Source organism: Lithobates pipiens, unplaced genomic scaffold (assembly GCF_037356315.1).
Source record: "Lithobates pipiens isolate NorthernLeopardFrog02 unplaced genomic scaffold, aLitPip1_a1.2 Scaffold_8, whole genome shotgun sequence".
In the NCBI taxonomy this organism is placed as follows: domain Eukaryota; kingdom Metazoa; phylum Chordata; class Amphibia; order Anura; family Ranidae; genus Lithobates; species Lithobates pipiens.
In genome coordinates, this window is record NW_027507903.1 from 561,278,065 (window position 1) to 561,305,725 (window position 27,661).

At 46.1% G+C, this 27,661-nt stretch overlaps 1 protein-coding gene across 1 annotated transcript in view; it reads left to right on the forward strand.

The window, feature by feature from the left end:
- The first annotated feature begins 1,496 nt into the window (after positions 1-1,496).
- The window catches only part of PRR36 (proline rich 36), a 44,196-nt gene continuing 18,031 nt past the window's right edge, over positions 1,497-27,661 (forward strand). The window contains exons 1-2 of the mRNA XM_077470065.1: positions 1,497-1,639; positions 23,922-24,089. Coding sequence (XP_077326191.1) covers positions 23,933-24,089 — 157 coding nt within the window. The 5' untranslated portion in view covers positions 1,497-1,639; positions 23,922-23,932. The remainder of the gene's footprint in view (positions 1,640-23,921; positions 24,090-27,661) is intronic.

Consider the following 27,661-nt stretch of genomic DNA (forward strand, 5'->3'; position numbering starts at 1 on the left):
ACCAGTGAACAGACACGCTTCGGACCCCTGGGCACCAACCCGCGGCCGCACATATGTAAACCCAGCCTTAACCTCTTCCCGTCCATGCTATAGCCTGAAAGGCGGCTGCCGCGTGGACCTACCTTGCTGGGAGGGCATCCATAGACGTCCTCCTGTGCTTGAGCGCCCTGCGCGCCCTGTGATCAGCGAATCTATGAGACTCGGCTGATCACAGATCGAAGTTAGGGGTCGATCCCAACCCCTTTCCACGTGGTCAGCTGTCAGCCAATGACAGATGATCATGTGATGTAAACAGAGCCGGTAATCAGCTATTTTTTCTCCTCACGCTGGTAGCACCGGCGGCTGTGAGAGGGACATCAGTCCTGAGCGTGGAGAGCCTCTGCAGAGACTTCTGTGCACACCAGTGCCACCTACCAGTGCACAACAGTGCCACCTACCAGTGCCACCAGCGCCACCTATCAGTGCCCACAGTGTCACCTATCAGTGCCCACAGTGTCACCTATCAGTGCTCATGGTGCCACCTATCAGTGCTCACAGTGCCACCCATAAATGTCACCAATCAGTGCCTCATCACCAGTGCTGCCTATCAGTACCACCTACCAGCGCCCATCATTGCCACCTACCAGTGTCCATCAGTACCACCTACCAGTACCACCCATTAGTACCACTCATCAGGGCCTGTTAGTGCCATGTTATCAGTGCCCATCAGTGTCGCCTTCTCTGTGCCTATTAATGCAGCCCATCAGTGCAGCCTCATCAGCGAATATCAATGAAGGAGAAAAATTACCCGTTTGCAAAATTGTATAACAAACTATGAAACATTTTTTTGTTTTTGTTTTTCAAAAAGTATTGTCTTTTTTTTTTGTATGTTTAGCAAAAAATAAAAACCCAAGTGGTGATTAAATACCACCAAAAGAAAACTCCATTTGTGTGAAAAAAATTATAAAAATGTAATTTGAGTACAGTGTAGCATGACTGCGCAATTGTCATTCAAAGAGTGGCAGCGACGAAAGCTAAAAATTGGTCTGGGCAGGAGGGGGGTTTAAGTGCCCGGTAACAAAAAGTGCCAGAAAAAGCCTGGTCTTCAAGTGGTTTTAGGGATTACAGCACTGTCTAGGGCTCAGCTTGAACTTGGTAACCAGTCCTACCAATCCGACACCTGCCATGCAACCGGTCGCTATGAACTCGGAAGACACTGCCCCAGTCTTCATACACGGGCCCCTGTGGGTGGTGAAATAAGCCCCCTCTCTGTGCTGTACACAGTGTGCCAGGGAGGCAGCTCCGGCTGCTGCTGGTCCTCTCAATGAGTGCACAGTGTATTGTTGTGTAGTTGGGGGGAGTTCTATTGATCTGCTCTGCCGTCTACTTGTGACGGATAATAGAAAGCGTTAATCTTCCCCTGGGAGGGTATGAATATTCACATCACCCCTTAGCCTGGGGAGCGAGGAGGAGGGGGAGGAGGAGGAGGAGGAGGAGGAGGGGGGGGAGAGCTAGTTTCCAAATGCTCTGTGTTCTCTCCTCCTATTGGTGGCTTCCTCCTCCCTGGTACCCTGTCCCCATCCATCTCCTCTTCTTCCCCTGACACTTGTCTGTGTGCGAGGAGAGAGGAGGGACACAGGGAGTGAAGAGCTACGAGGAGGTGAGTGCCGAGGTTTACCATTGTCTCATCTACCTGTAATATTATCCTGCATTATGTCTATGGCTCTGTGCTTGAATTCCCAGGATGTCCTCGCACATCCTGGCCTTGCCTTAGTAATTCTAGAGGATAATAGCGGCGCGTTTGGCGTATTTCTGTAGGAAGCTTTGCAGCGGTCTTTTGTACCATAACCAAATGCAGCCAATCAGCGTTCTCGGCTGCTCCAGACCAACAAAAGATGTAATGTGGGGGAAAGTATGAGGGTCCGCTGCCCCCAAGCCCAAAATCGGGCTCCCCCCCCACCCCCTTTGGAAGATCGGGCGCTGAACACCAGCAGGGGCTCATCCCTTGCACCACTTGTTCTGGAAAGGCGTGATCTGGTTGGATATGGGTTACCGATCTTGGCATACCTCATTGCCCAGCTTTATTAAACCCCCAACGAGGGTTCGCCAACCGAGCAGGAGAAGAGCGCAAAGTGCGCAAACCCATAAATCATCGTTTTCTAGCTGTCAGAACAAGCGAGGAGGACTGCTGATTGGTTGCTGGGGGGATATGGGTGAGGATACAAGGCAGGATGTGTTCTTCTAATGTGTGATAGAAGTGCTTGTCTGGAGGACCTCTGTCCCAGTGCATTGTGCTGCCATTGGGGAGGGGGGAAGGGCGCTCCTTTTCAAATGCTAACTACCCCAAATCTGAATGGAAAGAGCTTCTGGTGGACGCTTGTGACTCTGGCTGCCATTTCTGGGGAGAGTTGATTAAATTCATATTGTACGTTGATACAAAGATGCGTGTGATGTGCTTGTATATTTTACAACCAATTTCTCTGTATTAAGTTTTATTTAACCACTTCAGCCCCAGAAGCATTTACCCCTTCCTGACCAAGCCCTTTTTTTTTTTTGCGATACGGCACTGCATCACTTTAACTGACAAATGCACGGTCGTGCGATGCTGTACCCAAACCAAATTCATGTCCCTTTTTTTCCCCACAAATAGAGCTTTCTTTTGGTGGTATTTGATCACCTCTGCGGTTTTTATTTTTTGCGCTATAAACAAAAAAAGAGCGACAATTTAAAAAAAAAACTATATTTTTTACTTTTTGCTATAATAAATATCCAAAAAAAAAAAAAATGTCTACCCTCAGTTTAGGCCAATATGCATTCTTCTGCATATTTGTGGTAAAAAAAAAGATCCCAAATAGCGTATATTGACTGGTTTGCGCAAAATGTATTCTGTCTAAAAAATAGGGGATACATTTATGGCATTTTATATTTTTTGACTAGTAATGGCGGTGATCTGCAATTTTTAGCGGGACTGCAACATTGCGGCGGACAAATCTGACACTTTTGACACTTTTTTTGGGACCAGTGATATTTATACAGTGATCAGAACTATAAAAATGCACTGATTACTGTATACATGACACTGGCAGGGAAGGGGTTAACACTAGGGGGCGATCAAGGGGTTAAATGTTCCCTAGGGAGTGATTCTAACTGTGGGGGAAGGGGACTGACAGGGAGTACAGAGAGATCGCTGTTGCTAATTACTAGGAACAGACAATCTCACTCTACTCCCATGACAGAACGGGGATCTGTTTGTTTACACTAGCAGATCACTGCTCTGCCTCTCCGCAATCGTGGGTGGCAGGTGGACATCAAGTCTGCCGAGCCCGCTGATTGGTCCCCCTGCAAGCGAATGGGCACGCATGCACAGCCACAGATCGCCGTGTACGCACCCGACGTACAATGACGGTTATTCGCGCAGGAGAGCCAACCTGTCGCAGTATGACTGCAGCGGCTGGTTGTTAAGTAGTTAAGGTCTTAATAAACCCAAAACCATAAATTTAATATATTGCATTGCAACGCGATAATCCCCTCCCAACTTCTCCCCCTTCTAGTAATATATTGCAGCTTACCAGTCATTAGATGTGGTGGCTGCATTAGTTTTCTTTTTTTAGGCTTTTTCACCTGGTCATCTGACCTGTAACACACCTCCTGTACTAGCGCTCCACGCTAGATTATTTTTTTTGGGGGGGGGGTAAAGGTTTTACATGAATAAATAAAAGCTGATCATTGTAAGCACCCCTGTCAGTGGTAAATGGTTTGTCTCAACACTTTAAACTTGCGATCTCCTCTGGAAACAGGCAGCACTTCAAGAGATTGTTAACTGGAAGTCTGTTAGAAAGGAAAGTAGACCATAGAGTGTAATATTTCTATAAATCTATAAATAATACAACATCCATGTGTGTATAGTGCTACTTCGCGAGAGAAACTGTAACCACCAATCACCAGCCTCCATCCACCTGCAATGCGCGCTCACTGCCGTAAATGCTGCCAGGTGACTGTGCAGCAACAGAGCTTGTGTGGATGGGAGCGCAGGTACAGGTATCAGTACAGAACATCTTTAATCTCCTTTAAAATCCTCCAGGGGGCAACACTCCAGTTAAAAATCCATAACACGCCATAGACCAGGGGTAGGCAACCTGGGGCCCTCCAGCTGTTGTAGACTATCATGCCTTTGGGAGTAATTGTAACTGCTGGCCTTGCAATGCCTCATGGGAAATGTAGTTCCACAACAGCCGGTGGGCCCCAGGTTGCCTACCCCTACCATGGACCATGAATAAAAAGGTGGCATATAGTGTAGTATTTATTGTACAGCGGATGTAAGCAGATAAAACAGAAGTGTCATAAAACAGCATATCGACATATAAAAAGAGGCGCTAGCACTCACATCTAACGCCGTCACCGGGGCTTACAATGTGGCAGCGTAACGTCATGTGTCAAGCTCCATCAAACGCGTTTCGCTTTAGAGTTCCCAATGCTTTGTTTGGAATAATGCCTGAAGCAGAGTGCTGCTACCCAGAGCAGCCAATCAGTGATTCGTTTTCTTTTAAATCGGCCCTCGGGGGCTGCCGCCGCCATCTCGACTAAGGGAAGCCAGCCAGTCCCCTACTGTGCATGTGCGAAGCCTGGTGGCGGGAAAGGGCCAAGTTTGCAGTGGCGAAGTCAGCTGGAAAAAAGGAAGCTCTGCTTGTTTGCCCCCCCCCCCCCCCGCTGCCACATTTTGCACATTTTCAGGGTGGGGGAGGAGGCAAATAAGCAGAGCTTCCCCTTTTAGCTGGAGCTCTGCTCCAATTTCCAAGTATCCTGGCCATCCCTCTGGACCGCGCTGCATATAGTGGCCATGATGCCCTGTGCTGCTGGCGTAGCGGTCTTTACACTGTACATCATAGCACACAGCCCCAGTGTGAGTATATATCTTAAAGCGGAACTAAACCCTCCTATTGTTTTCAGCCAAGGAAGCTGACATCTTGGCCTTTGTTTAATTTTCAATTACCATGATGCTGCACATGTGATTCATTATGACTCCAATCATTGGATGGTTTAACAGTTTGGTTGAGAGCACAACAGCTAGCATTTCCGTCATGCCAGGAATTGTAACTGTTTTTGAAACTATTAAATTGATGGGTTTACTTCCACTTTAACTGCCATGGGGCTGCAAATGTGATCAGTTATGACACCAGCTATTTGATAATTTGACAGTTTGGTTGAGAGCACAACCAATGTGACAGTTGGCATCCCTTGCATGCCAGGTTGTAACTGTTTTTGTAAACTTTTCAAATCTGTGGGTATAGTTCCTCCTTAACCACTTAACGCCCTGGACCATTTTGCTGGCCAAAGACCAGAGCACTTTTTGCGATTCGGCACTACGTCGCTTTAACTGACAATGGCCATGCGATGTGGCTCCTAAACAAAATTGATGTCCTTTTTTTCCCACAAATCAGAGCTTATTTTTTGCGCTATAAACAAAAAAAGAGCGACAATTTTGAAAAAAACAAATTATTTTTTACATTTTGCTATAATAAATATCCCCCAAAAATATATAAAAAAAAAATTTTTCCTCAGTTTAGGCCGATACGTATTCTTCGAAATATTTTTGGTAAAAAAAAAAAAAATCGCAATAAGCTTTTATTGATTGGTTTGCGCAAAAGTTATAGTGTTTACAAAATAGGGGATAGTTTTATGGCATTTTTATTAATAATTATTTTTTTTTACTGGTAATGCTGGCGATCAGCGATTTTTATTGTGACTTGCGACATTATGGCGGACACATCAGCCATTTTTGACACATTTTGGGGATCATGACATTTATACAGCAATCAGTGCTATACAAATGCATTGATTCTTGTGTAAATGACACTGGCAGCGAATGGGGTTACCACTAGGGGGCGAAGAGGGGTTAAGTGTGTCCTGGAGCATGTTTCTAACTGTGGGGGGCGTGGCTGTGTGTGACACGTCACTGATCTCTGCTCCTGATGACAGGGAGCAGAGATCAGCGACACTGTCACTAGGCAGAACGGGGAGAAGCTTGTTTACATTAGCATCTCCCCGTTCTACCTCTCCGCGAGACAATCGCGGGTATCCCCACGGCGATCGAGTCCCGACTGACACGCACGCGATGGCGCGGCGGCAAATTTAAAGGTACAGGTATGCCCATTTTTCTGTCCGTGCCATTCTGCCGACGTACATCGGCGCTCGCAGGTCGGGAAATGGTTAATGTACTCATTGGTCAACACAGCAACATAAATCTGATGACCAATGAGAAGCATATCTAAGGAGCCTTCCTTCAATAAGGTGTCTCAGAAGAAAGAAGCACTTTTCATTGATCAGCATGGTCACATGGTTGCGCTGATCAACGAACACTTACCATTGTAAGCATTATGATGGATATTAATTCTGGGGGTTGTATATTGTGGTGTACAGTGTACGGTCCACCGACAGCATGGGCCACCATGGCTGCTATGTAGAGCAGGGTCCAGAATATTTGAAATTTTATTTTTTTGTAAAAAGGTGAACTTACCCTAACCACAAACGCCCAGAGATGAAGAGAAGAGTGAAAAAAAATCTGTATATTTTGAGGCTTTGGCCGCCTCTAATCCCGCTTCTCTAGGCAATGGCCCACAAAGTCCACATACATATCTTATTCATACATACTGGATATTTTTAAAGAACGCATAAAAATAACACAAACCAAAATATATGAACAGGTTACAGGGGGTTATTGTAAAATTTCCCAGCATGCTGGTAAATTTGTGATTATAGGCAGCAAAGTCACATTGGCGGTATACAACCTACACCATATAATGATGCATGCTTCTACTGTTACAGAGCTGTCTACCTAACGTGAAATATATGAGCTTTGGGCACAAGCACACTTCCCTACCTCCTACAACGCAAGGTTTGGTGAATGGCCAGTGTATGGCTTAAAGCAGAAGTCACGTCATCTTTAAAAAAAAAAAAAACAGAATGAAGAAACTCTATCATTTTTTACATCATAACTGCTTCTCTCTAACTGTCAGCATTTATTTGCATACACTGAGCAGCGCATACGAGGCCCAGTGTATAATCTTGGCATAGATCTGTACCAGGTGTAGAGAGGCTGAAGACTCCGAACCCCAGCTGGCTGTCAGCTGGCAACTCAGATCTCATGATATCAGTTTACAGTTGTTGTCATGTACAACCCTGACTCTATTGCCAGCACACAAACCCTGATGAAGGAGGAGTTTTGAGCCCTGAAATGCGTTGGTATTTTGTTAATATAAATTCTTACTGGACTGAATCTAGCTGTGGTACTCTCATTCTTCTAATGCTCTGAAGACATTGAATCTGGAAGAAGATGGAAGATAGAAGAGCTGGTGACAGTATGGACCAGTGGCAGCCCGTCCATTAGGGGCGCCCTCCCCTCTATCCTCGCCACCCCCTATATGAATAATGGATAGATTCATGCATAACGTGAATCTATCCATGGCCGCCGCGGCCATCCCCTATTCTGGCATAAGCTTTGCTGCATAAACTGGCCATGTGCTAGTAATATTTTGTTCAAAATGTTCTATTTTAAGAATATTTATTCAATTTTCTAATCATTAGTGGGGTCAAATCAATGGTTTTTTTGACTACAGTGACAAGAAAATTGAAAGAGCCGGATGGAAAATGTTTGTAGGTGGTTTTTATACGAGAAAGCCAAATCATTCCAGTATTCAACACATTTTGAAGTACCTCTAAATACTACTTTGTTCTTGCAGGGAAAATCTATTTAAATGTTTTTATTTTCTTTATAAATTTCAGTTTTGTTGCAGCATGTTCTATACAGATGCACCACTTTACATGCAGACTAGGGGGACCCCCCAGGCACTATCTTTAAAGGAATTTTTCATTTTTATTGTTTCACTTTGCGCATCATTAAAATCACTGCCCCTTTACTCTGGGTTCACACTGGAACACGCATCGGATTCTGCTGTATCTCCATTCAACGTTTCAGGTCTGGATTTTGGGCTGAATTCGGACCTGAAATGGACCAAAAGACGCACAGGAGTCCTGTGCAATTTGCACCGGAGCCTCTGCGGAGATGTGCGAACCGGCTCCATAGAGAGCCGATCACAATCTCCTGCTATGCAAATTGGATGCAGAGAAAATCGGCATCCAATTCGCATAAGTGTGAACCCAGCTTTAAAAAACAGATTTTTCAAAGTTTTTTTTGCATTGATACATGTCCCCTGGGGCAGTACCCGGGCCCCCATACCCTTTTTATGGCCAATAACTTGAATATAATCCTTCAAAATGGGGACTTTTGATTTTTCACATTCGGGTCCCATAGACTTCAATGGGGTTTATGGTTTGGGTCCGAACTTTTGCGATGTTCGAGAGTTCTGGGGCAAACTGACCTGGGAGTGTTTTGCCCATCTCTACTTCACAGCGATGGCACAACCTCCTGTTGTTATCATTGGGCATTACTGCCAAATGTGACCCATTCATGGTTATGGAGCCACAAATGTGGCATTTAGGGGGTTGAAACAGGTGGTGCGAAGGCAACATATTGCCTCCTCACCGCCTGCCAAACGTCTCTAAAACCAATCCAATTTCTTCCTATCACATATCTATATGAGCCCTAAAGCAAGCCCCAAATGACCTCTCTAGCTGCAGGTACTTAGTGAGGCAGCGAGGCAGCGAGGCAGCGAGGCAGTGAGGCAGCGAGGCAGGTACAGCCAGGTGTTAAAATTTACCTGCAGTACCAATCCGTGACAGGCTGAGAGGCTCTGCAGCTGTCTGCATGTAGTTGCATATAGAGCGATTACCTGTAGTTAGGCTCATTTTACACTAGTGCCATGCGGGAACCTTGCAAATCCACTGCAGGTTCCCGCATCGCACTTGACTCGCCAAGCAGCTCACACTGCACTATTCTGGGAGTGTCAATAGAAAGTTAATTACACCCCCAAATAAAAGGGTTCTGTGCAAGTTTGGTCCGAATGAGATGCAAATTCAGGCATACTATCTGTATGACTGAAATAGCCTCACACAGACATGTGTCACATGTGATTTGCATTGCAGTGCAGTGGTGTGAACTTAGGGACTTAGGGACAGATGAGTTTTCCTGGACACAAACAGTCTACTTACATAGCTGATCATCTGTATCTAGCCACATACAGTATGTCACAAAAGTGAGTACACCCCTCACATTTTTGTAAATATTTTATTCTATGTTTTCTTGTGACAACACTGAAGAAATGACACTTTGCTACAATGTAAATTAGTGAGTGTACAGCTTGTATAACGGTAAATTTGCTGTCCCCTCAAAATAACTCAACACACAGCCATTAATGTCTAAACCGCTGGCAACAAAAATGAGTACAACCCTAAGAGAAAATGTCCAAATTGGGCCCAAAGTGTCAATATTTTGTGTGGCCACCATTACTTTCCAGCACCGCCTTAACCCTCTTGGGCATGGAGTTCACAAGAGCTTCACAGGTTGCCACTGGAGTCCTCTTCCACTCCTCCATGATGACATCATAGAGTTGGTGGATGTTGGAGACCTTGCGCTCCTCCACCTTCCGTTTAAGGATACCCCACAGATGCTCAATAGGGTTTAGGTCTGGAGACATGCTTGGCCAGTCCATCTCCTTTACCCTCAGCTTCTTTAGCAAGGCAGTGGTCATCTCGGAGGTGTGTTTGGGGTCTTTATCATGTTGAAATACTGCCCTGCGGCCCAGTCTCTGAAGGGAGAGGATCATGCTCTGCTTCAGTATGTCACCGTACATGTTGGCATTCATGGTTCCCTCAATGAACTGTAGCTCCCCAGTGTCGGCAGCACTCATGCAGCCCCAGACCATGACACTCCACCACCATGCTTGACTGTAGGCAAGACACACTTGTCTTTGTACTCCTCACCTGGTTGCCGCCACACACACTTGACACCATCTGAACCTAATAAGTTTATCTTGGTCTCATCAGACCACAGGACATGGTTCCAGTAATCCATGTCCTTAGTCTGCTTATCTACAGAAAACTGTTTGTGGCTTTCTTGTGCATCATCTTTAAAAGAGGCTTCCTTCTGGGATGACAGCCATGCAGACCAATTTGACGCAGTGTGCGCCGTATGGTCTGAGCACTGACAGGCTGACCCATCGCCCCTTCAACCTCTTCAGCAATGCTGGCAGCACTCATACATCTATTTCCCAAAGACAACCGATGGATATGACACTGAGCATGTGCACTCAACTTCTTTGGTGGACCATGGCGAGGCCTGTTCTGAGTGGAACCTGTCCTGTTAAACCACCGAGCTGCAGCTCAGTTTCAGGGTCTTGCCAATCTTGTTATAGCCTAGGCCATCTTTATGTAGAGCAACAATTCTTTTTTTCAGATCCTGAGAGAGTTCTTTGCCACAAGGTGCCATGTTGAACTTCCAGTGACCAGTATTAGAGAGTGAGAGTGATAACACCAAATTTAACACACCTGCTCCCCATTCACACCTGAGAACTTGTAACACTAAGGAGTCACAGGACACCTGGGAGGGAAAATGGCTAACAGGCCCAACTTGGACATTTTCACTTAGGGGTGTACTCACTTTTGTTGCCAGCGGTTTAGACATTAATGGCTGTGTGTTGAGTTATTTTGAGGGGACAGCAAATTGTCACTGTTATACAAGCTGTACACTCACTACTTTACATTGTAGCAAAGTGTCATTTCTTCAGTGTTGTCACATGAAAAGATGTAATAAAATATTTACAGAAATGTGAGGGGTGTACTGACTTTTGTGAGATACAGTATAGTTGTTCCTTGATTACTTGGGAACAGCTGTGGACAGTGTCAGCCTGTCATTGATCTGTACAGGAGAAATGTCTGCAGCTGAATGTAAATTCCTCGGCTGTACCTGCTGCAGAAACATGCTGATGTGGGCAGTGTATAAATAATAGATGAATGCTGCGCTATCACCAATAGTTTATCTGTGAACTGATGTTGTATGCGTTTTCAGCAATCATCAAATAATCAGTAAAAAACAATCAATGACTCATGAACAATAAAAGTCCATTGAATTGTGAATGTGGTAGTCCAATACAACTTGTAATATACACTCACCGGCCACTTTATTAGGTAAACCTTGCTAGTACCGGGTTGGTCCTCCTTTTGCCTTCAGAACTGCCTTAATTCTTCATTGTAGAGATTCAACAAGGTGCTGGAAACATTTCTTAGAGATTTTGGTCCATTTTGACATGATGGCATCACACAGTTGCTTCAGATTTGTCAGGCGCACATAAATGATGGGAATCTCCCGTTCCACCATATCCCAAAGGTGTTCTATTGGATGAGATCTGGTGACTGTAGAGGCCATTGGAGTACAGTGACCTCATTGTCATGTTCAAGAAACCAGTAATGAGATGATTTGAGCTTTGTGACATGGTGCATTATCCTGCTGGAAAGAGCCATCAGAAGATGGTACACTGTAGTCATAAAGGGATGGACATGGTCAGCAACAATATTCAGGTAGGCCGTGGCATTTAAATGATGCTCAATTGGTACTAAGGGGCCCAAACTGTGCCAAGTAAATACCCCCCACGTGAAAATCCCAGTAGATCAGCAGTTTTTGAAATACTCAGACCGGGCCACCTGGCAGCAACAACCATACCACATTCAAAGTCACTTAAATCCCCATTCTTCCCCATTCTGATACTCAGTTTAAACTTCAGCAAGTCGTCTTCACCACATCTAGATGCCTAAATGCATTGAGTTTCTGGCATGTGATTGGCTGATTAGCAATTTGTGTTACCAAACAATTGAACAGGTGTACCAATAATGTGGCCAGTGTGTGTATAGCACTATATAGGTTCTCATTGTCTTGTAACTTGTATCTTCTATCTGTCCTCCCACCTGAGGCACTGAGTATCCTTGCAGGAAAGGAGTCCCTCCGTTTAGTGTTTGAGTACATATTGACCTTTGTCTTGTGGTCAATACAGTGAGGTGAGAGTTTGCCCAAAAGGGATTCACTGTGGTGGAGGTGTTTTTTACTTGCACATTTTTGCAGCACTTACCTAGGAGTGATATATATTTAACCACTTCCATACCAGGCACTTCCCCCCCCCCCCCTTCCTGCCCAGGCCAATTTTCAGCTTTCAGCGCTGTTGCATTTTAAATAACAATTGCACTGTCCACAAACAATTTTTTTGGCAATTTGTTCCCACAAATAGAGCTTTCTTTTGGTAGTATTTGATCACCACTGGGGTTTTTATTTTTTGCTAAACAAATAAAAAAATACCAACATTTTTGGAAAAAAAAGTTTTTCTTTGTTTCTGTTTATAAAATGTTGTAAATAAGTAAGTTTTCTCCTTCACTGATAGGCACTAATGAAGTGGCACTAATATGCAGCACTGATGGGCACTGATAGGCGACACTGATGGGCAGTACTGATGGGCATTGATAGGTGGCACTGATAGGTGGTACCGATAGGCAGCACTGATGGGCACTCATAGATGACACTGAAAGGCTGCACTGATGGTCACTTATAGGTGGCACTGATGGTCACTTATAGGCATCACTGATGGGCACTCATAGATGGCACTGATGGGCACTGATAGACAACACTGATGGAAACTGAATGGCTGCACTGATGGGCACTTATAGGCATCACTGATGTGCACTGGTGGGCACCGATGGGTGGCTCTGATGGGCACTGATAGATGGCACTGATAGGCAGCACTATGTTTTTTTGTGACAAGGAAAGAGAGGACTGGGGGGAAAAAACAAATAAAGGCAAGTGAAGTTCCTTTTTAGAGTTGATTCACCTAAAAGCGGGGTTCCACCCTAAAGTGGAACTTACGCTCATCGGAATCCTCCCCCCCCTCCGGTGCCACAGTTGGCACCTTTCAGGGGGGGGGGGGTGCAGATACCTGTCTAAGACAGGTATTTACACCCACTTCCGGGCATATACTCCCACGGGAGTCTATGCCTCTTCCTGTCCTGGCGCGCTGTCTGCTGGGGCACACACGGGTCCCAGAGACAGCGTAGACCATTCCTATTGCGCTGCGCGACTCGCGCATGTGCAGTAGGGAACCGGGAAGTGAAGCCGCAATGCTTCACTTCCTGATTCCCTCACCCAGAAAGGCGGCGGCAGCAGCCGAGAGCCGGGCGATCGATCTGCCTCAGCTGCTGACATCTCTGGACCCTGGGACAGGTGAGTGTCCATTTATTAAAAGTCAGTAGCTGTAGTATTTATAGCTGTTGGCTTTTAATATATTTTTTCCAGTGAAATCCCTCTTTAAGGAAAACATAAAAAAATGAATTAACATCATGTACCCTCCCCACTCCCCAGTCATCACTGTATTTACCTCCTGCAGCTGGCCCAGTGGTCCGGGGATTTGAAATTCCCCCTGTAGCGCACCCCACGTAAGAGCCGCTGATGAACTGCAATCCCCCACCCTGCACAGCCAGGCAAACCGAATTTCCACAGGCCCATTTGAGTCAGGAAACAGTCCAGCACTTAGTTTTTTTTGTTTTATTGGGGGAATAAAACTTGGATGGGGGTAGGGGTGTTTCGGGATGCCCACTTGTCTTTGAAACATCTTCAGGGACAACTCCTAGTATATACAGTCCTATATACAGCTCATTTCCTTCCTCCAGCACTTCACTTGCTTGCAGAATCACCAGTGGTGTCACTATGTAAAAATCTGTAGCACTGGCCCATTACAAGTAGGGACTCGCAGCCCCTATACTTGTAGGATGTAGAGTGACAGAACTAACATATTTGCTGCACTTCCTCCTGTGGTCGCTGGTCCCAGCGCCATTACCAAGGTCACCCCCCCCCCCCCAGACTAGGGTGTGACCTCAATGGCCGCTGACAGCCTCCTCAGCACTCCATCTCCATCTTGCTCCCAACTAACACTGCTGACTTGACCCCAGAGTATTTGAGAGCTGCCCGCCCCCTGCCAGCCCACTTGCTACGGATTGGCTGGGGCCCTCCTCAATACTTCAAGCAGCTCCTCCTAGACTCCACACTCTACTTCTGGAAACATCTCCAAGGTTCCGGAGAGCAGGGGGAGTTGCCAGAGGTGCTGCTTCTGACTCAGCCCTGATCCAGATTCAATCCAGGCCAAATTTACCTACACTACAGCTTGCAAAAAAAAACTTTTCTACACGTTACATAATATGGTGAATGCAGTGACGTATTGGGAGAGTCAGGGGCCACATTTTGGACACACCGCTGACTGTGCCCTGCCACTTTACTGGCCCCACTTTGATTGCCTTCTCTGGATCATCTTAAACGCAGAGGACAACTGCAAGATAACTGGGGAATCTCCTGGTGGCATCTTTTGTGCTTGGCCATGTGACATTGCAGATGCCATGCACAAGGAACAGATAGGGAAGTTTGACTGCATCAGCAGCTTCCTTACTGTAACTAGCACCTGTCTACTGGCGATCAGTGGCGGCTGGTGGTTTTTGTTTGGGGGGGTATCTGGAGGTTGCAGGGATACAGGCTGCAGCAGATAGCAGGGTACAGGCTGTGGCAGGCTCCGTGTCCTCTTCCATTTGTGAACGGGCATGGTTCTTTTCGTGTGAAACGCGTCAACTGATTATCATTGCCGTTTTCTCTGACTCATGACAATAAAGACATTTTTACAGCATCTTTTGGATCCAACTGTGCAATCAATCTTTTCTTCTTTTCCTCTTCCATTCTGATGACACGGCGGCTTCTGCCATGTATCTCCACCCCTCCTCCTAGGCGTCCAATGGGAGCACCTGACCTTTCAGCCACTTGGGAAATGGGTAACAGGCCCGCGCTTCCTGATTGGCGGAGAGGCGGTTCAGTGTTAGAAATGCAAATAGTCATTTGCTTTTCTAACACATCCAGGTGGACTTCGAGCGCAATGCTTTGCGCTCTAATTCCAACTTTTTTAAAGCCTTTTAGAGCCTATGGCTCTAATCATGTGCTTAAAAATACCCCCACTGCTGTAATTCAGTCACCCGGGATCGGAAAAGGGTCCGAACGCCTGAATATGGGGTGGCAGCGACAGCCATGGATAGATTCATGCAATGCATGAATCTATCCATTATGCATATAGGGGGTAGCTGGAGAGAAGGGGCGGCGCCCATGTGCCCTTAATTGGCGGGCTGCCCCTGCTGATGATAACTGTTTGATGCTCTGTCGGTATAAGGTGAAGGCCTGGGACAAGGGGTGGGCAGGGGGAGGCTGCCCTGGGCACTGTAGTATCATGTGAGGTGGGGGGGCACCACAATAACATTGAGGGAGAGGGGATTTGTGTTAGGAGGGGGAATTTGGGGGACTGCAGGGGGCAAGCATTCTTCTAGGAGAGGAAATTTGGAGAAGGTGCTAACAGTGGTGATTTAGGGAGATTTGTGTTGGGAGGGGGGTGGGGGAAGAAGATTTGTGCTAGGTGGGGGATTTGGGGGCAATTTGTGCTGGCGGGGTTGAAGTGGGAGAGAAGATTTGTACTAGAAGGGGAACTTTTAGGGGTAGAGAATTTGTGCTAGGAGGGGGTGAATTTTTTGGGGGGAGGGGGAACAAAGATTTGTGCTGAGATGGCGGATTTCAGCAGGAGGGCAGATTTGTACAGGGAGGAGGGGGAATTTAAACTCAGGGGGTAAGCATGCAGATTAGTGCTCAGTGTTTTTGTTGGAGATTTTTGCTGACACATAATACTGCTACAACTTGGGGGGGGGGGGCACAGTTTGGCATGTTCGCCCTGGGCTTTAGATGACCTTGTCCCGGCACCGATAGGGTGGCTAGAACCCCCTCTCCCCCTCATACCCATTGGTTGCATTTGCTTTAAACCCTGCTCCTGCACCAGCAGCTTAAATGGCAAGATCATCTTTACCAAAAAAATGCTTATAGAGGCAAAGGTAGCCTATAGATAAACACAAACTGCGCAGCCTTGACCAAACTTAAAGTGATTGTAAAGATAGTTTTTTGTTTTCTTTTAAATAACAAACATATACTTATCTCTCCGAACATCATCTTCTGGGGTCCCCCCCGGCGGCTCTCGCGGCTCCTCCCTGCATCAGATAACCCCCTAGGAGAAGCGCTCTCCCGAGTCCAGCATTTGCGTCCACAGATATGAATTCCGGACTCAGCCAGCCCCGGTGCCCACGTCATTGGATTTGATTGACAGCAGCGGGAGCCAATGGCTGTGCTTCTATCAATCTATCCAATCAACAGCTGAGAACCCCGGGCAGAGGAAGAGCGCGTGCCCGCCGGATGAAGTTCCAGGGCTCAGGTAAGTAAAACGGAGGGGCTGGGCGGCCGGTCACTGCCAGGTGTTTTTTCACCTTACTGCATAGGATGCAGTAAGGTGAAAAAACACAAGGGTTTACAAACCCCTTTAAATAATGCCCTTGCTATAGGGGTAGGCTATTTAGGTACCTAATGAAGCCTGGTTGAAAAACTCAAAGCAAGTTCCTGTCCTGCCTTGTTGCACTCCTAGCCCCCCCCTTGCATGCACTCTCTTTTCCCTTTCGCAGTAGCTCTAAGCTCAGTGATGCTGCAATGGAGGAGACCGTGAACCACACACATGGGGGGGGAGGGGGTTGATAGCTCACTCCTATGATGATGGAGGTGAACAGTAATGGCTGGGAGTGTCTTAGCATTGTCCTAGCAACAAGGCAAGAAGAAATGATGTAATCTCTGGGAGTTTTTCAGCCATGCTTTGAGCTACATAAATGGCCTACACCTAGTGTGAGTTTGAGGGTGAGCAGTAATGGCTGCCAGTGTCTTAGCAACATTCTAATAACAAGGCAGGATGGGATGGCGCCATCTTCGGGAGTTTTTTTTAGCCGGGCTTAAAGAGGAAGTAAACCATACCTGATAGGTTTTCCTTCCTTTCTTTTTCTCTGCAAAGTAAAGGCATAATGTGCTAGTACGTTACCTTATTCTAGGCTTACTTATAGGTACAATCTCTTTAAGGAGGTACATACATGTCCTACACCTATAGCAAGGGCATTACCCAACCTTGGTCAAAGTTGCACAGTTTGTTTTTATCTACAGGCGTTCCTTACTTGCATTGGAAAATGTGAACTAACCCTTTAATATGGACAGATCTTCAACAAATTATAAAATTTTTGCTGTTTTGTAGATGACTCACATCAACACTACAGCGATCTATTCTTTCATTAGCTCCTTAGTTGGCCTTCTACTGGGTTCATTGTTAAAACATTCGCCAACAGAGGAGCATCAGGTGCATGCCCACACCCAATGTTCTCTTCTCACTTACAGTATATAAGGCTTTCTGTGTTTGCCATTGTTTTGTCTTGTGTCTTTGTACATCTTGTGTCTCCTTGTACCTCCGTGGCGATGAGCATGTAGGAGTGGAGGCGAGGCACGGCACATTTGTGAAGGAATCACGGTGTGGGTGGTGGGTAGGAGGTGTAGGCAGCAGCTGGCGTTCTTTGCATAATTAATACCTCAAGGACCACAGAGCCCAAAATACAGAAACCTGGGCTATTCAGACAAATGAGATCACCATTTTCTGGATTCACGCTTGTCTCGGCTTTGGCTGTAAAGCCTCAGGAAATGGGGAGGAGGGCTTGGCTGGGCCACCACAAAGGAGCTGTCTATGGAAGAGAGGGGCCCATATACTGGACACCACATACAGCTGGCATGTCTAGCGCTAATCAAAAAGGCAGCCAAACTAAGGACAATGGACAGAGGCCAAGGGGCATCACAATTATTTACCTAAATTAATAGGAATAAAAATGAAGTTATCAAATAAATTCCTGTATGCCTAGATTTTGTGTATTAGAGGATTTGTTTAAGACTACGTGTTCAGATTTAGATGAGTGTTTTCCTATTTATGATAAAACATTATGCAAAGAGTTTCTCAAAGTAAATTTATAATACTTGCCCATACAGATGATGTTGCAGTCGATCTTTGCTGAACTTAAAGTGAACCTTTATTCCAGAACTTTAATCATTCTAAGGGTCCATTAACACCTGGGCGATTTGAATCACAAGCGGAATCGCCTAGTATCAGCATGCGATTCAGAATCGTGGCAAAATGCATAATGTGTTTGCAATGTCATTGTTTCTCAATGGCATCCTAAATGCAGGGCATCTTAAACCCCAGGCCCCTGCACTATGTACATTACCCACCCCAGACCCCTGCACTATGTACGTTACCCACCCCAGACCCCTGCACTATGTACATTACCCACCCCAGACCCCTGCACTATGTACATTACCCAACGCAGACCCTTGCACTACAGTATGTACGCTACTCACCCCAGACCCCTGCACTATGTACGTTACCCACCCCAGACCCCTGCATTATGTACGTTACCCACCCCAGACCCTTTCACTACAGTATGTACGCTACCCACCCCAGACCCCCGAACTATGTACGTTACCCACCACAGACCCCCGCAATATGTATGTTGTCCACCCTACACCCCGCACTATGTAGTTACCCACCCCCGACCCTTGCACTATGCACGTTACTTAACCCAGACCCCTGAACTATGTATGTTATCCACCCCAGACCCCCGCACTATGTACATTACCCACCCCAGACCCCCAAACTATGTACATTACCCACCCCTGACCCCCACACTATGTATGTTACCCACCCCAGACCCCCGAAATATGTACATTACCCACCCCAGACTCCCGAACTATGCACATTACCCACCCCTGACCCCCGCACTATTTACGTTACCCACCCCAGACCCTTGAACAATGTACATTACCCACCCAGACCCCTGCACTGTGTACTTTACCCACCCCAGACCCTGGCATGTTACCGACCCCACACCCCTTCACTATGTACATTACCCACCCAGACCCCTTCACTATGTACTCTACCCACCCCAGACCCCTGCACTATGTATGTTACCCAACCCAGACCCCTGCACTATGTACATTACCCAACGCAGACCCTTGCACTACAGTATGTACGCTACTCACCCCAGACACCTGCACTATGTACGTTACCCACCCCAGACCCCTGCACTATGTACGTTACCCACCCCAGACCCTTTCACTACAGTATGTACGCTACCCACCCCAGACCCCCGAACTATGTACGTTACCCACCACAGACCCCCGCAATATGTATGTTGTCCACCCTACACCCCGCACTATGTAGTTACCCACCCCCGACCCTTGCACTATGCACGTTACTTAACCCAGACCCCTGAACTATGTATGTTATCCACCCCAGACCCCCGCACTATGTACATTACCCACCCCAGACCCCCGAACTATGTACATTACCCACCCCTGACCCCCACACTATGTACGTTACCCACCCCAGACCCCCGAACTATGTACATTACCTACCCCAGACTCCCGAACTATGCACATTACCCACCCCTGACCCCCGCACTATTTACGTTACCCACCCCAGACCCTTGAACAATGTACATTACCCACCCAGACCCCTGCACTGTGTACTTTACCCACCCCAGACCCTGGCATGTTACCGACCCCACACCCCTTCACTATGTACATTACCCACCCAGACCCCTTCACTATGTACTCTACCCACCCCAGACCCCTGCACTATGTTTGTTACCCAACCCAGACCCCGCACTATGTACGTTACCCACCCCAGACCCCTGCACTATGTACGTTACCCACCCCAGACCCCCGAACTATGTACGTTACCCACCCATGACCCCTGCACTATTTACGTTACCCACCCCAGGCCCTTGAACAATGTACGTTACCCACCCAGACCCCTGCACTGTGTACTTTACCCACCCCAGACCCTTGCATGTTACTTACCCCACACCCCTGCACTATTCAGTATATGTTATATAATTCTGACTCCTGGACTCTGTACGTAGGCTCAAATTTTAAGCATCTCACACTGTTAGTGCAATTTTCCCACACCTATCATTTGTCGCTCCACTAATAGTCCTGCCCTCTACTCAGTAGTTCCCAGGTACGCAGACCTAGCAAACATTTTTAGTGTAAATTTATCAGCCCAAATAGTACCAAACAGGAGATCATTGTTAGGGTTTATGTACCCTTTAACGAGTTCTGTCACCATCCAAATGAATTTTTTTTAAACGTTGCATGGAACAAAAAAAGAGTCTTCTACATTCACACCTAAGTGTCACGTTTTCAAGTGTTTTATTTTTAAGCATGTTTTGGAGCAGAATTGCTCATTTTTGCAGCTTTTGTCAGACGTTTTTTTTAGGTGTTTTTCAACTAAAAGATGTGGAGGGCTGCTGAGGAAGGGATGGAAAGCTGCTGTTTAGGCAGAAAATGCATGACAAAACTCCTGAGGTGTTCCATTGAAGTCTGTGGGGACAAAAAAAAGTTCTGCCGAGTAGCTCATGTACTTTTTTGAAGGACAGGCATTTTGACGCTCACATGTGAACAAGGGCTACTGGAAACAATAGGTTTTTGCTTGTTGAGCATTCTTCAGCTTTGAGCTAAAGCTACAAAACGCTCACGTGTGAACGGGGCTCATCGGGCTCTACCCTGGGGATAACATATCTAGGGATATATTTTCAGGATTCACAAAAGACTGTTTTTGAATGTTTATTTCTGATTTAAGGACATTAATATATTGCATGCATGTGTATATAGAATTTTATATTTATTTATGAAACTTCACAATTGAAGGTGACCAGAGACTCATGTATGTTTGATGAAAGGACATTTATATAGATACTAGCACAGCACGTTGTTTTAATATTTACTTGGGTAATGATATGTATAAGTATCCTATGGTGCACAGCAGCTGGTATTTTTTTTTGGAAAATTGTATACACATTTTTATATTTTATTTTTTATTTTTATATCATGCCTTCATATAATTTTTCATCTACTTCACGGTTAAGGAATATTTATCACATAAAAACTGCATACCAGCTTGCAAGGAATAAAATACATTGGGGCTCACCAGTCTTGCTTCCATGAATTTGAACTCTGCATGTATAGTACAAATGGTACCAACATTTCCATTACCATTCAAAGAGATCACATCATTTATAAAACAAAGGAGAGGGGATACCCCACCACTATACTGCTTTATCCATTTAGTGAGAGAACAACAAATACAACATTCTGATAGACGTATATTGCAAGCCTGGATTGTACATAAATCTCTTTGAAGTCAAAATGACTCATTTGAATCAAGTATATGTACTTCAATGTATGCAGATGTGATCTGTAAAATGACAGATTTTTTTTTTTAGCAAATTGTAGAGTCTATTTTTCATATATATATATTTTAAATAGCTGATTTTAAACATTGACTATTAACCAATTCCATACTGGCCATTTTCACCCCCTTCCTGCCCAGGCCAATATTCAGCTTTCAGCGCTGTCACATTTTGAATGAGAATTGTGCGGTCATGCAACATTGTACTCAAATTAATTTTGATCATTTTTTCCCCCCCACAAATAGAGCTTTCTTTTGCTGGTATTTGATAACCTCTGTGGTTTTTTATTTTTTGCGCTATAAACAAAAAAAGAGCGACAATTTAGAAAAAAAAAAAATATATATATACATATATATTTATTACTTTTTTGCTATAATAAATATCCCAATAAAAATAAAACAAAAAAATGTTTTCCCTCAGTTTAGTTTTATATATATATATATATATATATATATATATATATATATATATACATATACACACTATATTACCAAAAGTATTGGGATGCCTGCCTTTACACGCTCATGACTTTTAATGGCAGTCTTAGCCTGGCCCTACACTATGCAATTTTCTTATTCAATTTCTTTAAAATTTTTCTTCAAATATGTAGAGCAAGGGCCTGCCTGATTGCATACAAATTGAAAGGCTTTAGGTTTGACCTCATATTGTATGGTTTTGGTAAATCTAAAGGAAAGTTGAACAAGCAGATTGTATAGTGAATGCCCAGCCTTAGTCTGTAGGGTTCAATATTGAGTTGGCCCACCCTTTGCAGCTATAACAGCTTCAGCTCTTCTGGGAAGGCTGTCCACAAGGTTTAGGAGTGTGTCTATGGGAATGTTTGACCATTTTTCAAAGAGCACATTTGTGAGGTCAGTCTAATTTGAACAAGAAGGCCTGGCTCACAGTCTCCACTCTAATTCATCCCAAAGGTGTTTTAGCGGGTTGATGTCAGGACTTTCTGCAGGCCAGTCAAGTTCCTCCACCTCAAACTCGCTCATCAATGTCTTTATGGGCCTTGCTTTGTGCACTGGTGCGTAGTCATGTTGGAACAGGAAGGGGCCATCCCCAAACTGTTCTCACAAAGTTGGGAACATGAAATTGTCTGAAATGTCTTGGTATGCTGATGCCTTAAGAGTTCCATTCACTGGAACTAGGAGGCCAAGCCCAACCCCTGAAAAACAGCTCCACACCATAATCCCCCCTCCACCAAATGATTAGGACCAGTGCACAAAGCACGGTCCATAAAGACATGGATGAGCAAGTTTGGGGTGGAGGAACTTGACTGGCCTGCACAGAGTCTTGACATCAACCCGATAAAACACCTTTGGGATGAATTCGAGCAGAGACTGCGAGCCAGGCCTTCTTATCCACATCAGTGCCTAACCTCACAAATGCAATTCTGGAAGAATGGTCAAACATTCCCATAGACACACTCCTAAACCTTGTGGACAGCCTTCCCAGAAGAGCTGAAGCTGTTATAGCTGCAAAGGGTGGGCCACCTCAATATTGAACCCTACGGACTAAGACTGGGATGTCATTAAAGTTCATGTGCGTGTAAAGGCAGGTGTCCCAATACTTTTGGTAATATAGTGTACTGTATGTCTATATGGTAGATTATGTTGATTTTGAGCTAGTCAAACAATAATTGTAGTGTATGTGGCAAAACTGACAACCAGGCTGCACTTTTACACAGAGAAAGTGCATCTGCACTACTGACTACAGCAGGGGGTACAGGCATTCCTACCCGAGTTAACGGATATTGTAACACCATACTGTATGTTAAAGGGAACACAGATAAACAATATTTTTGTTATTACTATTGACAAACTCTATCATAAAAGGTCAGTTTTTCCTTTGATCATAGTTCTACTGTACAGAGCATTGCAGGTGAGGATGGGGATGATTAGACAAAAGCATTCAGGCTTTTTGGGCACATCCAACTGATTCTATCAGAAGCTTATGACTAAGGACAGAGCTGTTAAGGGCACCATACATGGACAGAGCTGTTAAGGGCACCATACATGGACAGAGCTGTTAAGGGCTCCATACATGGACAGAGCTGTTAAGGGCACCATACATGGACAGAGCTGTTAAGGGCACCATACATGGACAGAGCTGTTAAGGGCTCCATACATGGACAGAGCTGTTAAGGCCACCATACATGGACAGAGCTGTTAAGGCCACCATACATGGACAGAGCTGTTAAGGGCACCATACATGGACAGAGCTGTTAAGGGCACCATACATGGACAGAGCTGTTAAGGCCACCATACATGGACAGAGCTGTTAAGGCCACCATACATGGACAGAGCTGTTAAGGCCACCATACATGGACAGAGCTGTTAAGGGCACCATACATGGACAGAGCTGTTAAGGCCACCATACATGGACAGAGCTGTTAAGGCCACCATACATGGACAGAGCTGTTAAGGCCACCATACATGGACAGAGCTGTTAAGGGCTCCATACATGGACAGAGCTGTTAAGGGCTCCATACATGGACAGAGCTGTTAAAGCCACCATACATGGCGCAACTTCTTCATTATGAATCGTAAGAAATTTAAGCACCCCTTCTAGGGGTGGAAAAATGTCGGGCAAACAGCTCCTGCACCCAAGAAGATTCAGGCACTATTTGGCCATTCTAAAAGCTGTGAGTTCTGGCTGTCATTGATTAGCATGGAGGATTGGTACATCCCCATGCTTAAAAAAAAAAAAAAATTATAAGTGTATATCCAGCTTAAGGAGGAAAGGAGTAAGATCGGGGTAAACCTGAGAGGAAGCTGCAGAATCTGGGTTATCTGGATCATTTGCTAATGCCGTGTTCTTCATCACCATAGGTTCAGTCAAAATGGACTCCTCCACCAATGGACATGTCAAGGTGGTGCCTACAAATAAACCTGTGAATTCTAGACCCATTGCAACCAGAAACATGAAAACTGCAAGCCCATCTCAGTCTCCTAAAACAGCTACAGATAGTCCCCGACCAGCAACCTCTAGAAATGCAGGTAAGTACCCTTTTTGCTCCATTATTACCCATTCTATAGAGGACTAGATTTCTGTTTGTTTCTGTTTTTTTTTAGCCTGTAGATGTGTTGACAGACTCTTGGCTTCTGCTAAAGGCATTCATTTAAGACGTTTCTGAGATCATTCAAAATTCATTGACTGGTACAATTATACTGCAGTTGACCTCCTTCTGATCTGCTTCAAGCATGTTTAGAATTCCCACAGACGTGTGTGTGTCCCATTGGGGAGCTTTTTCCTTCACTTCCTGTTCCAAGACACAACAGGAAGTGAGAGGATTTCTCTCCAATGTAAGGGAAATCTTCTCTCTGATAGTTGTCATCAGAACAAGTGTCCCAAATGAAAGATTTTCCTGTTTCAATGACAATTCAAATCTTTCCACCACTTTCTGTTCTGATGATGGTCACCAGGACAATTAAGAGAGCGTGAATTTCCCCAGGAATAGAGATTACCATGAACATAACAGGTCATCAAACCTCATTACTCTAACCAAAAATAAAATATATTTTGGCTTAGGATAGACTTAAATAAGTTTAAGTAAAGCCGCGTACACACGTAGCCGTCTGTCCGACGTACTTAGTCTGGCGGACGTCCCGCCAAACTGTCCGTCGGAATTTTCTAACTGGCTACTTGCCCACACACGGCACTTTTTCAGCGGACTAATACGGCGTACTAAGTCCGCCGTACTAAGTCCGACGTACTTTCGAAATGAACGGACTCGCCCACACACGCGGAGGAAAGTCCGCTCATTTTGAGCGCATCTCCAGGTAGGCGGGGCCCACGAAGGAGACGTCGCTGGCCCCGCCGCCTGGTATGGACTTAAAGGGGAACCCCAACGCCGAAAAAAATCGGCGTGGGGGTCCCCCCCAAGTCTACAACAGACCCTTGTCCGAGCACGCTGCCCGGCCGGCCAGGAAAGGGGGGCGAGCGAGCGCCCCCCCCCCCTCCTTAGCCGTACCAGGCTGCATGCCCTCAACAATGGGGGTGCCTTGGGGAAGGGGGGGCCGCGCGGCCCCCCCACCCCAAAGCACCTTGTCCCCATGTTGATGAGGACAAGGGCCTCTTCCCGACAACCCTGGCCGTTGGTTGTCGGGGTCTGCGGGCGGGGGGCTTATCGGAATCCGGGAGCCCCCTTTAATAAGGGGGCCCCCGGATACCGGCCCCCCACCCTATGTGAATGAGTATGGGGTACAATGTACCCCTACCCATTCACCTGTAAAATAAAAGTACAAAAAAAAACACAACACACGAGATAAAATACTTTATTGCACAGCTCCGGGGGTCTTCCGTCTTCGGGGGTCTTCTCGCCGGACTCCTCCGCTATCTTCTTGTAGCTCTTTTGCTAGCGGAGGAGTCCGGCTTTCTTCCTCGCCGCCAGCCTCTTCTCCCGACTTCGGGGGTCTTGTCCCCCTCTTCGGTTCTTCTGCCGGGCCACCGCGCTTTCTTATAGCTCTTTTACAGGCGGTGGCCCGGTCTTCTGTCGCCGCCGCCGCCGCCTTCCGTTCTTCTTCTTCTTCTTCTTCTTCTCCTTCTTCTCCTGGAGATGTTGACTCGACGCTCTCTCCGGCCACAATGCCAGGGACGCGCTGCGCGCCCACTTATATAGGGACAAGGGGCGGTGTCACATGGCTTTATGTCACATGGGTTGGTCACACGGGTTGATGTCACATGGGGACTGTGACATCGTAAGGGGGCGGGGTCACCATGTGACACCAACCCATGTGACATAAAGCCATGGGGACAAGGTGCTTTGGGGTGGGGGGGCCGCGCGCCCCCCCCTTCCCCAAGGCACCCCCCATGTTGAGGGCACGCAGCCTGGTACGGCTCAGGAGGGGGGGGGGGCGCTCGCTCGCCCCCCTTTCCTGGCCGGCCGGGTAGCGTGCTCGGACAAGGGTCTGTCGTTGACTTGGGGGGGACCCCCACGCCGATTTTTTCGGCGTTGGGGTTCCCCTTTAAGTCCATACCAGGCGGCGGGGCCAGCAACGTCTCCTTCGCGGGCCCCGCCTACCTGGAGACGCGCTCGAAATGAGCGGACTTTTCTCCGGGCGGGAAAAGTCCGCTCATTTCAAAAGTACGGCGGACTGGCATACACACGGCCGGATTGTCCGCCGAAATGCGAGTACGGCGGGCAGATTGTTGTGCAAACCGAAATTCTAAGTCCGCCGTACTGTCGGGTCAAAAAAGTATGCCGGAGGCTACACACGGGGGGATTGTTTGGCGGACTTGAGTTTGCCGGACTTTTCCACCGGATTGTTTGATCGTGTGTACGCGGCATAAGCTGCACACAGAAAAGATAGAATTCTCCTTGAGGCATTTTTTGTAATATAATGAAAGGACAAGATTTGATGGCCAGTATCAGCAAATCCGTTCATTAGAGCTTACTGTAGATACATTATAGTGTGCCATTGAAGTTTCATCACCCCCGTTGAACAAATGATTTACTGAATGTCTTGTTAATGTAATGTCATATTTATACACCAATCAGCCATAACATTATGACCATCTATCCTAACCCATTGAGGCATGGACACCACTAGACCTCTAAAGGTATGCTGTGGTATATGGCACCAAGCCTTCAGTAGCAGATCCTTTAAGTCCTGTAAATTGTGATCAAACTTGTTTTTCCAGCAAATCCCACAGATGCTCAATCTGGAGATTGTGGAGGCCAAGTCAACACCTTGAACTTATTGTGTTTCTCAAACCACTTTTGAATTCATCAGACCAGGTCACCTTCTTTCATTGCTCTGTGGTCCAGTTCTAATGCTCATGTGCGCATTGTAGGTGCTTTTGGCTGTGGACACGGGTCAGCATGGGTACCCTGACTGGTCTGCAACCTCATACACAACAAATTGCGATGCACTGTGTGTTCTGACACCTTTCTATCGGACTAGTATTAACTTTTTCAGTAATTTGAGCTACAATAGCTTTCTTATTATGTCAGACTACATGGGCCAGCTTTCGCTCCCCATGTGCACCAGTGAGCTTTAGCCACCCATGACCCTGTCGGCGGGTCACCGGTTTTCCTTCCTTGGACCACTTTTGGTAGGTCCTGACCACTGCGAACTAGGAGAATCCCACAAGAGCTGCAGTTTTAGAGTTGCGCTGACCAGGTCGTCTAGCCATTACAAGTTGGCCCTTTTTCAAAGTCATTCAAATCCTTCGGCTTGGCTATTATTTCTGCTTTCAACGCATCAACTTCAGGGACAATATGTTCATTTGGTGCCTAATCTATCCCACACATTTTCAGATGCCATTGTAATAAGATAATCAGTGTTATTCACTTTATCTGTGCGTGGTCATAATGGTATGGTTTATTCATGTATATTAGAGACCTGGCCCCGAGTGTCTTATTACAAAATCATATCACTGGCTCTTAACTGTTGACTTACCCCCCCAAAAATACAGCTCCAAAGCAATATAACACATACTACTGCAATATCATATAACAGTAACACAGCTTGAGCGTCATACTGTTGTGATATCACATGTCTGTAACCGAGCCCTCAGGAGTCTTATTACCCTATAGTAATTCAGTTCCAAAGCAACATATCACTGC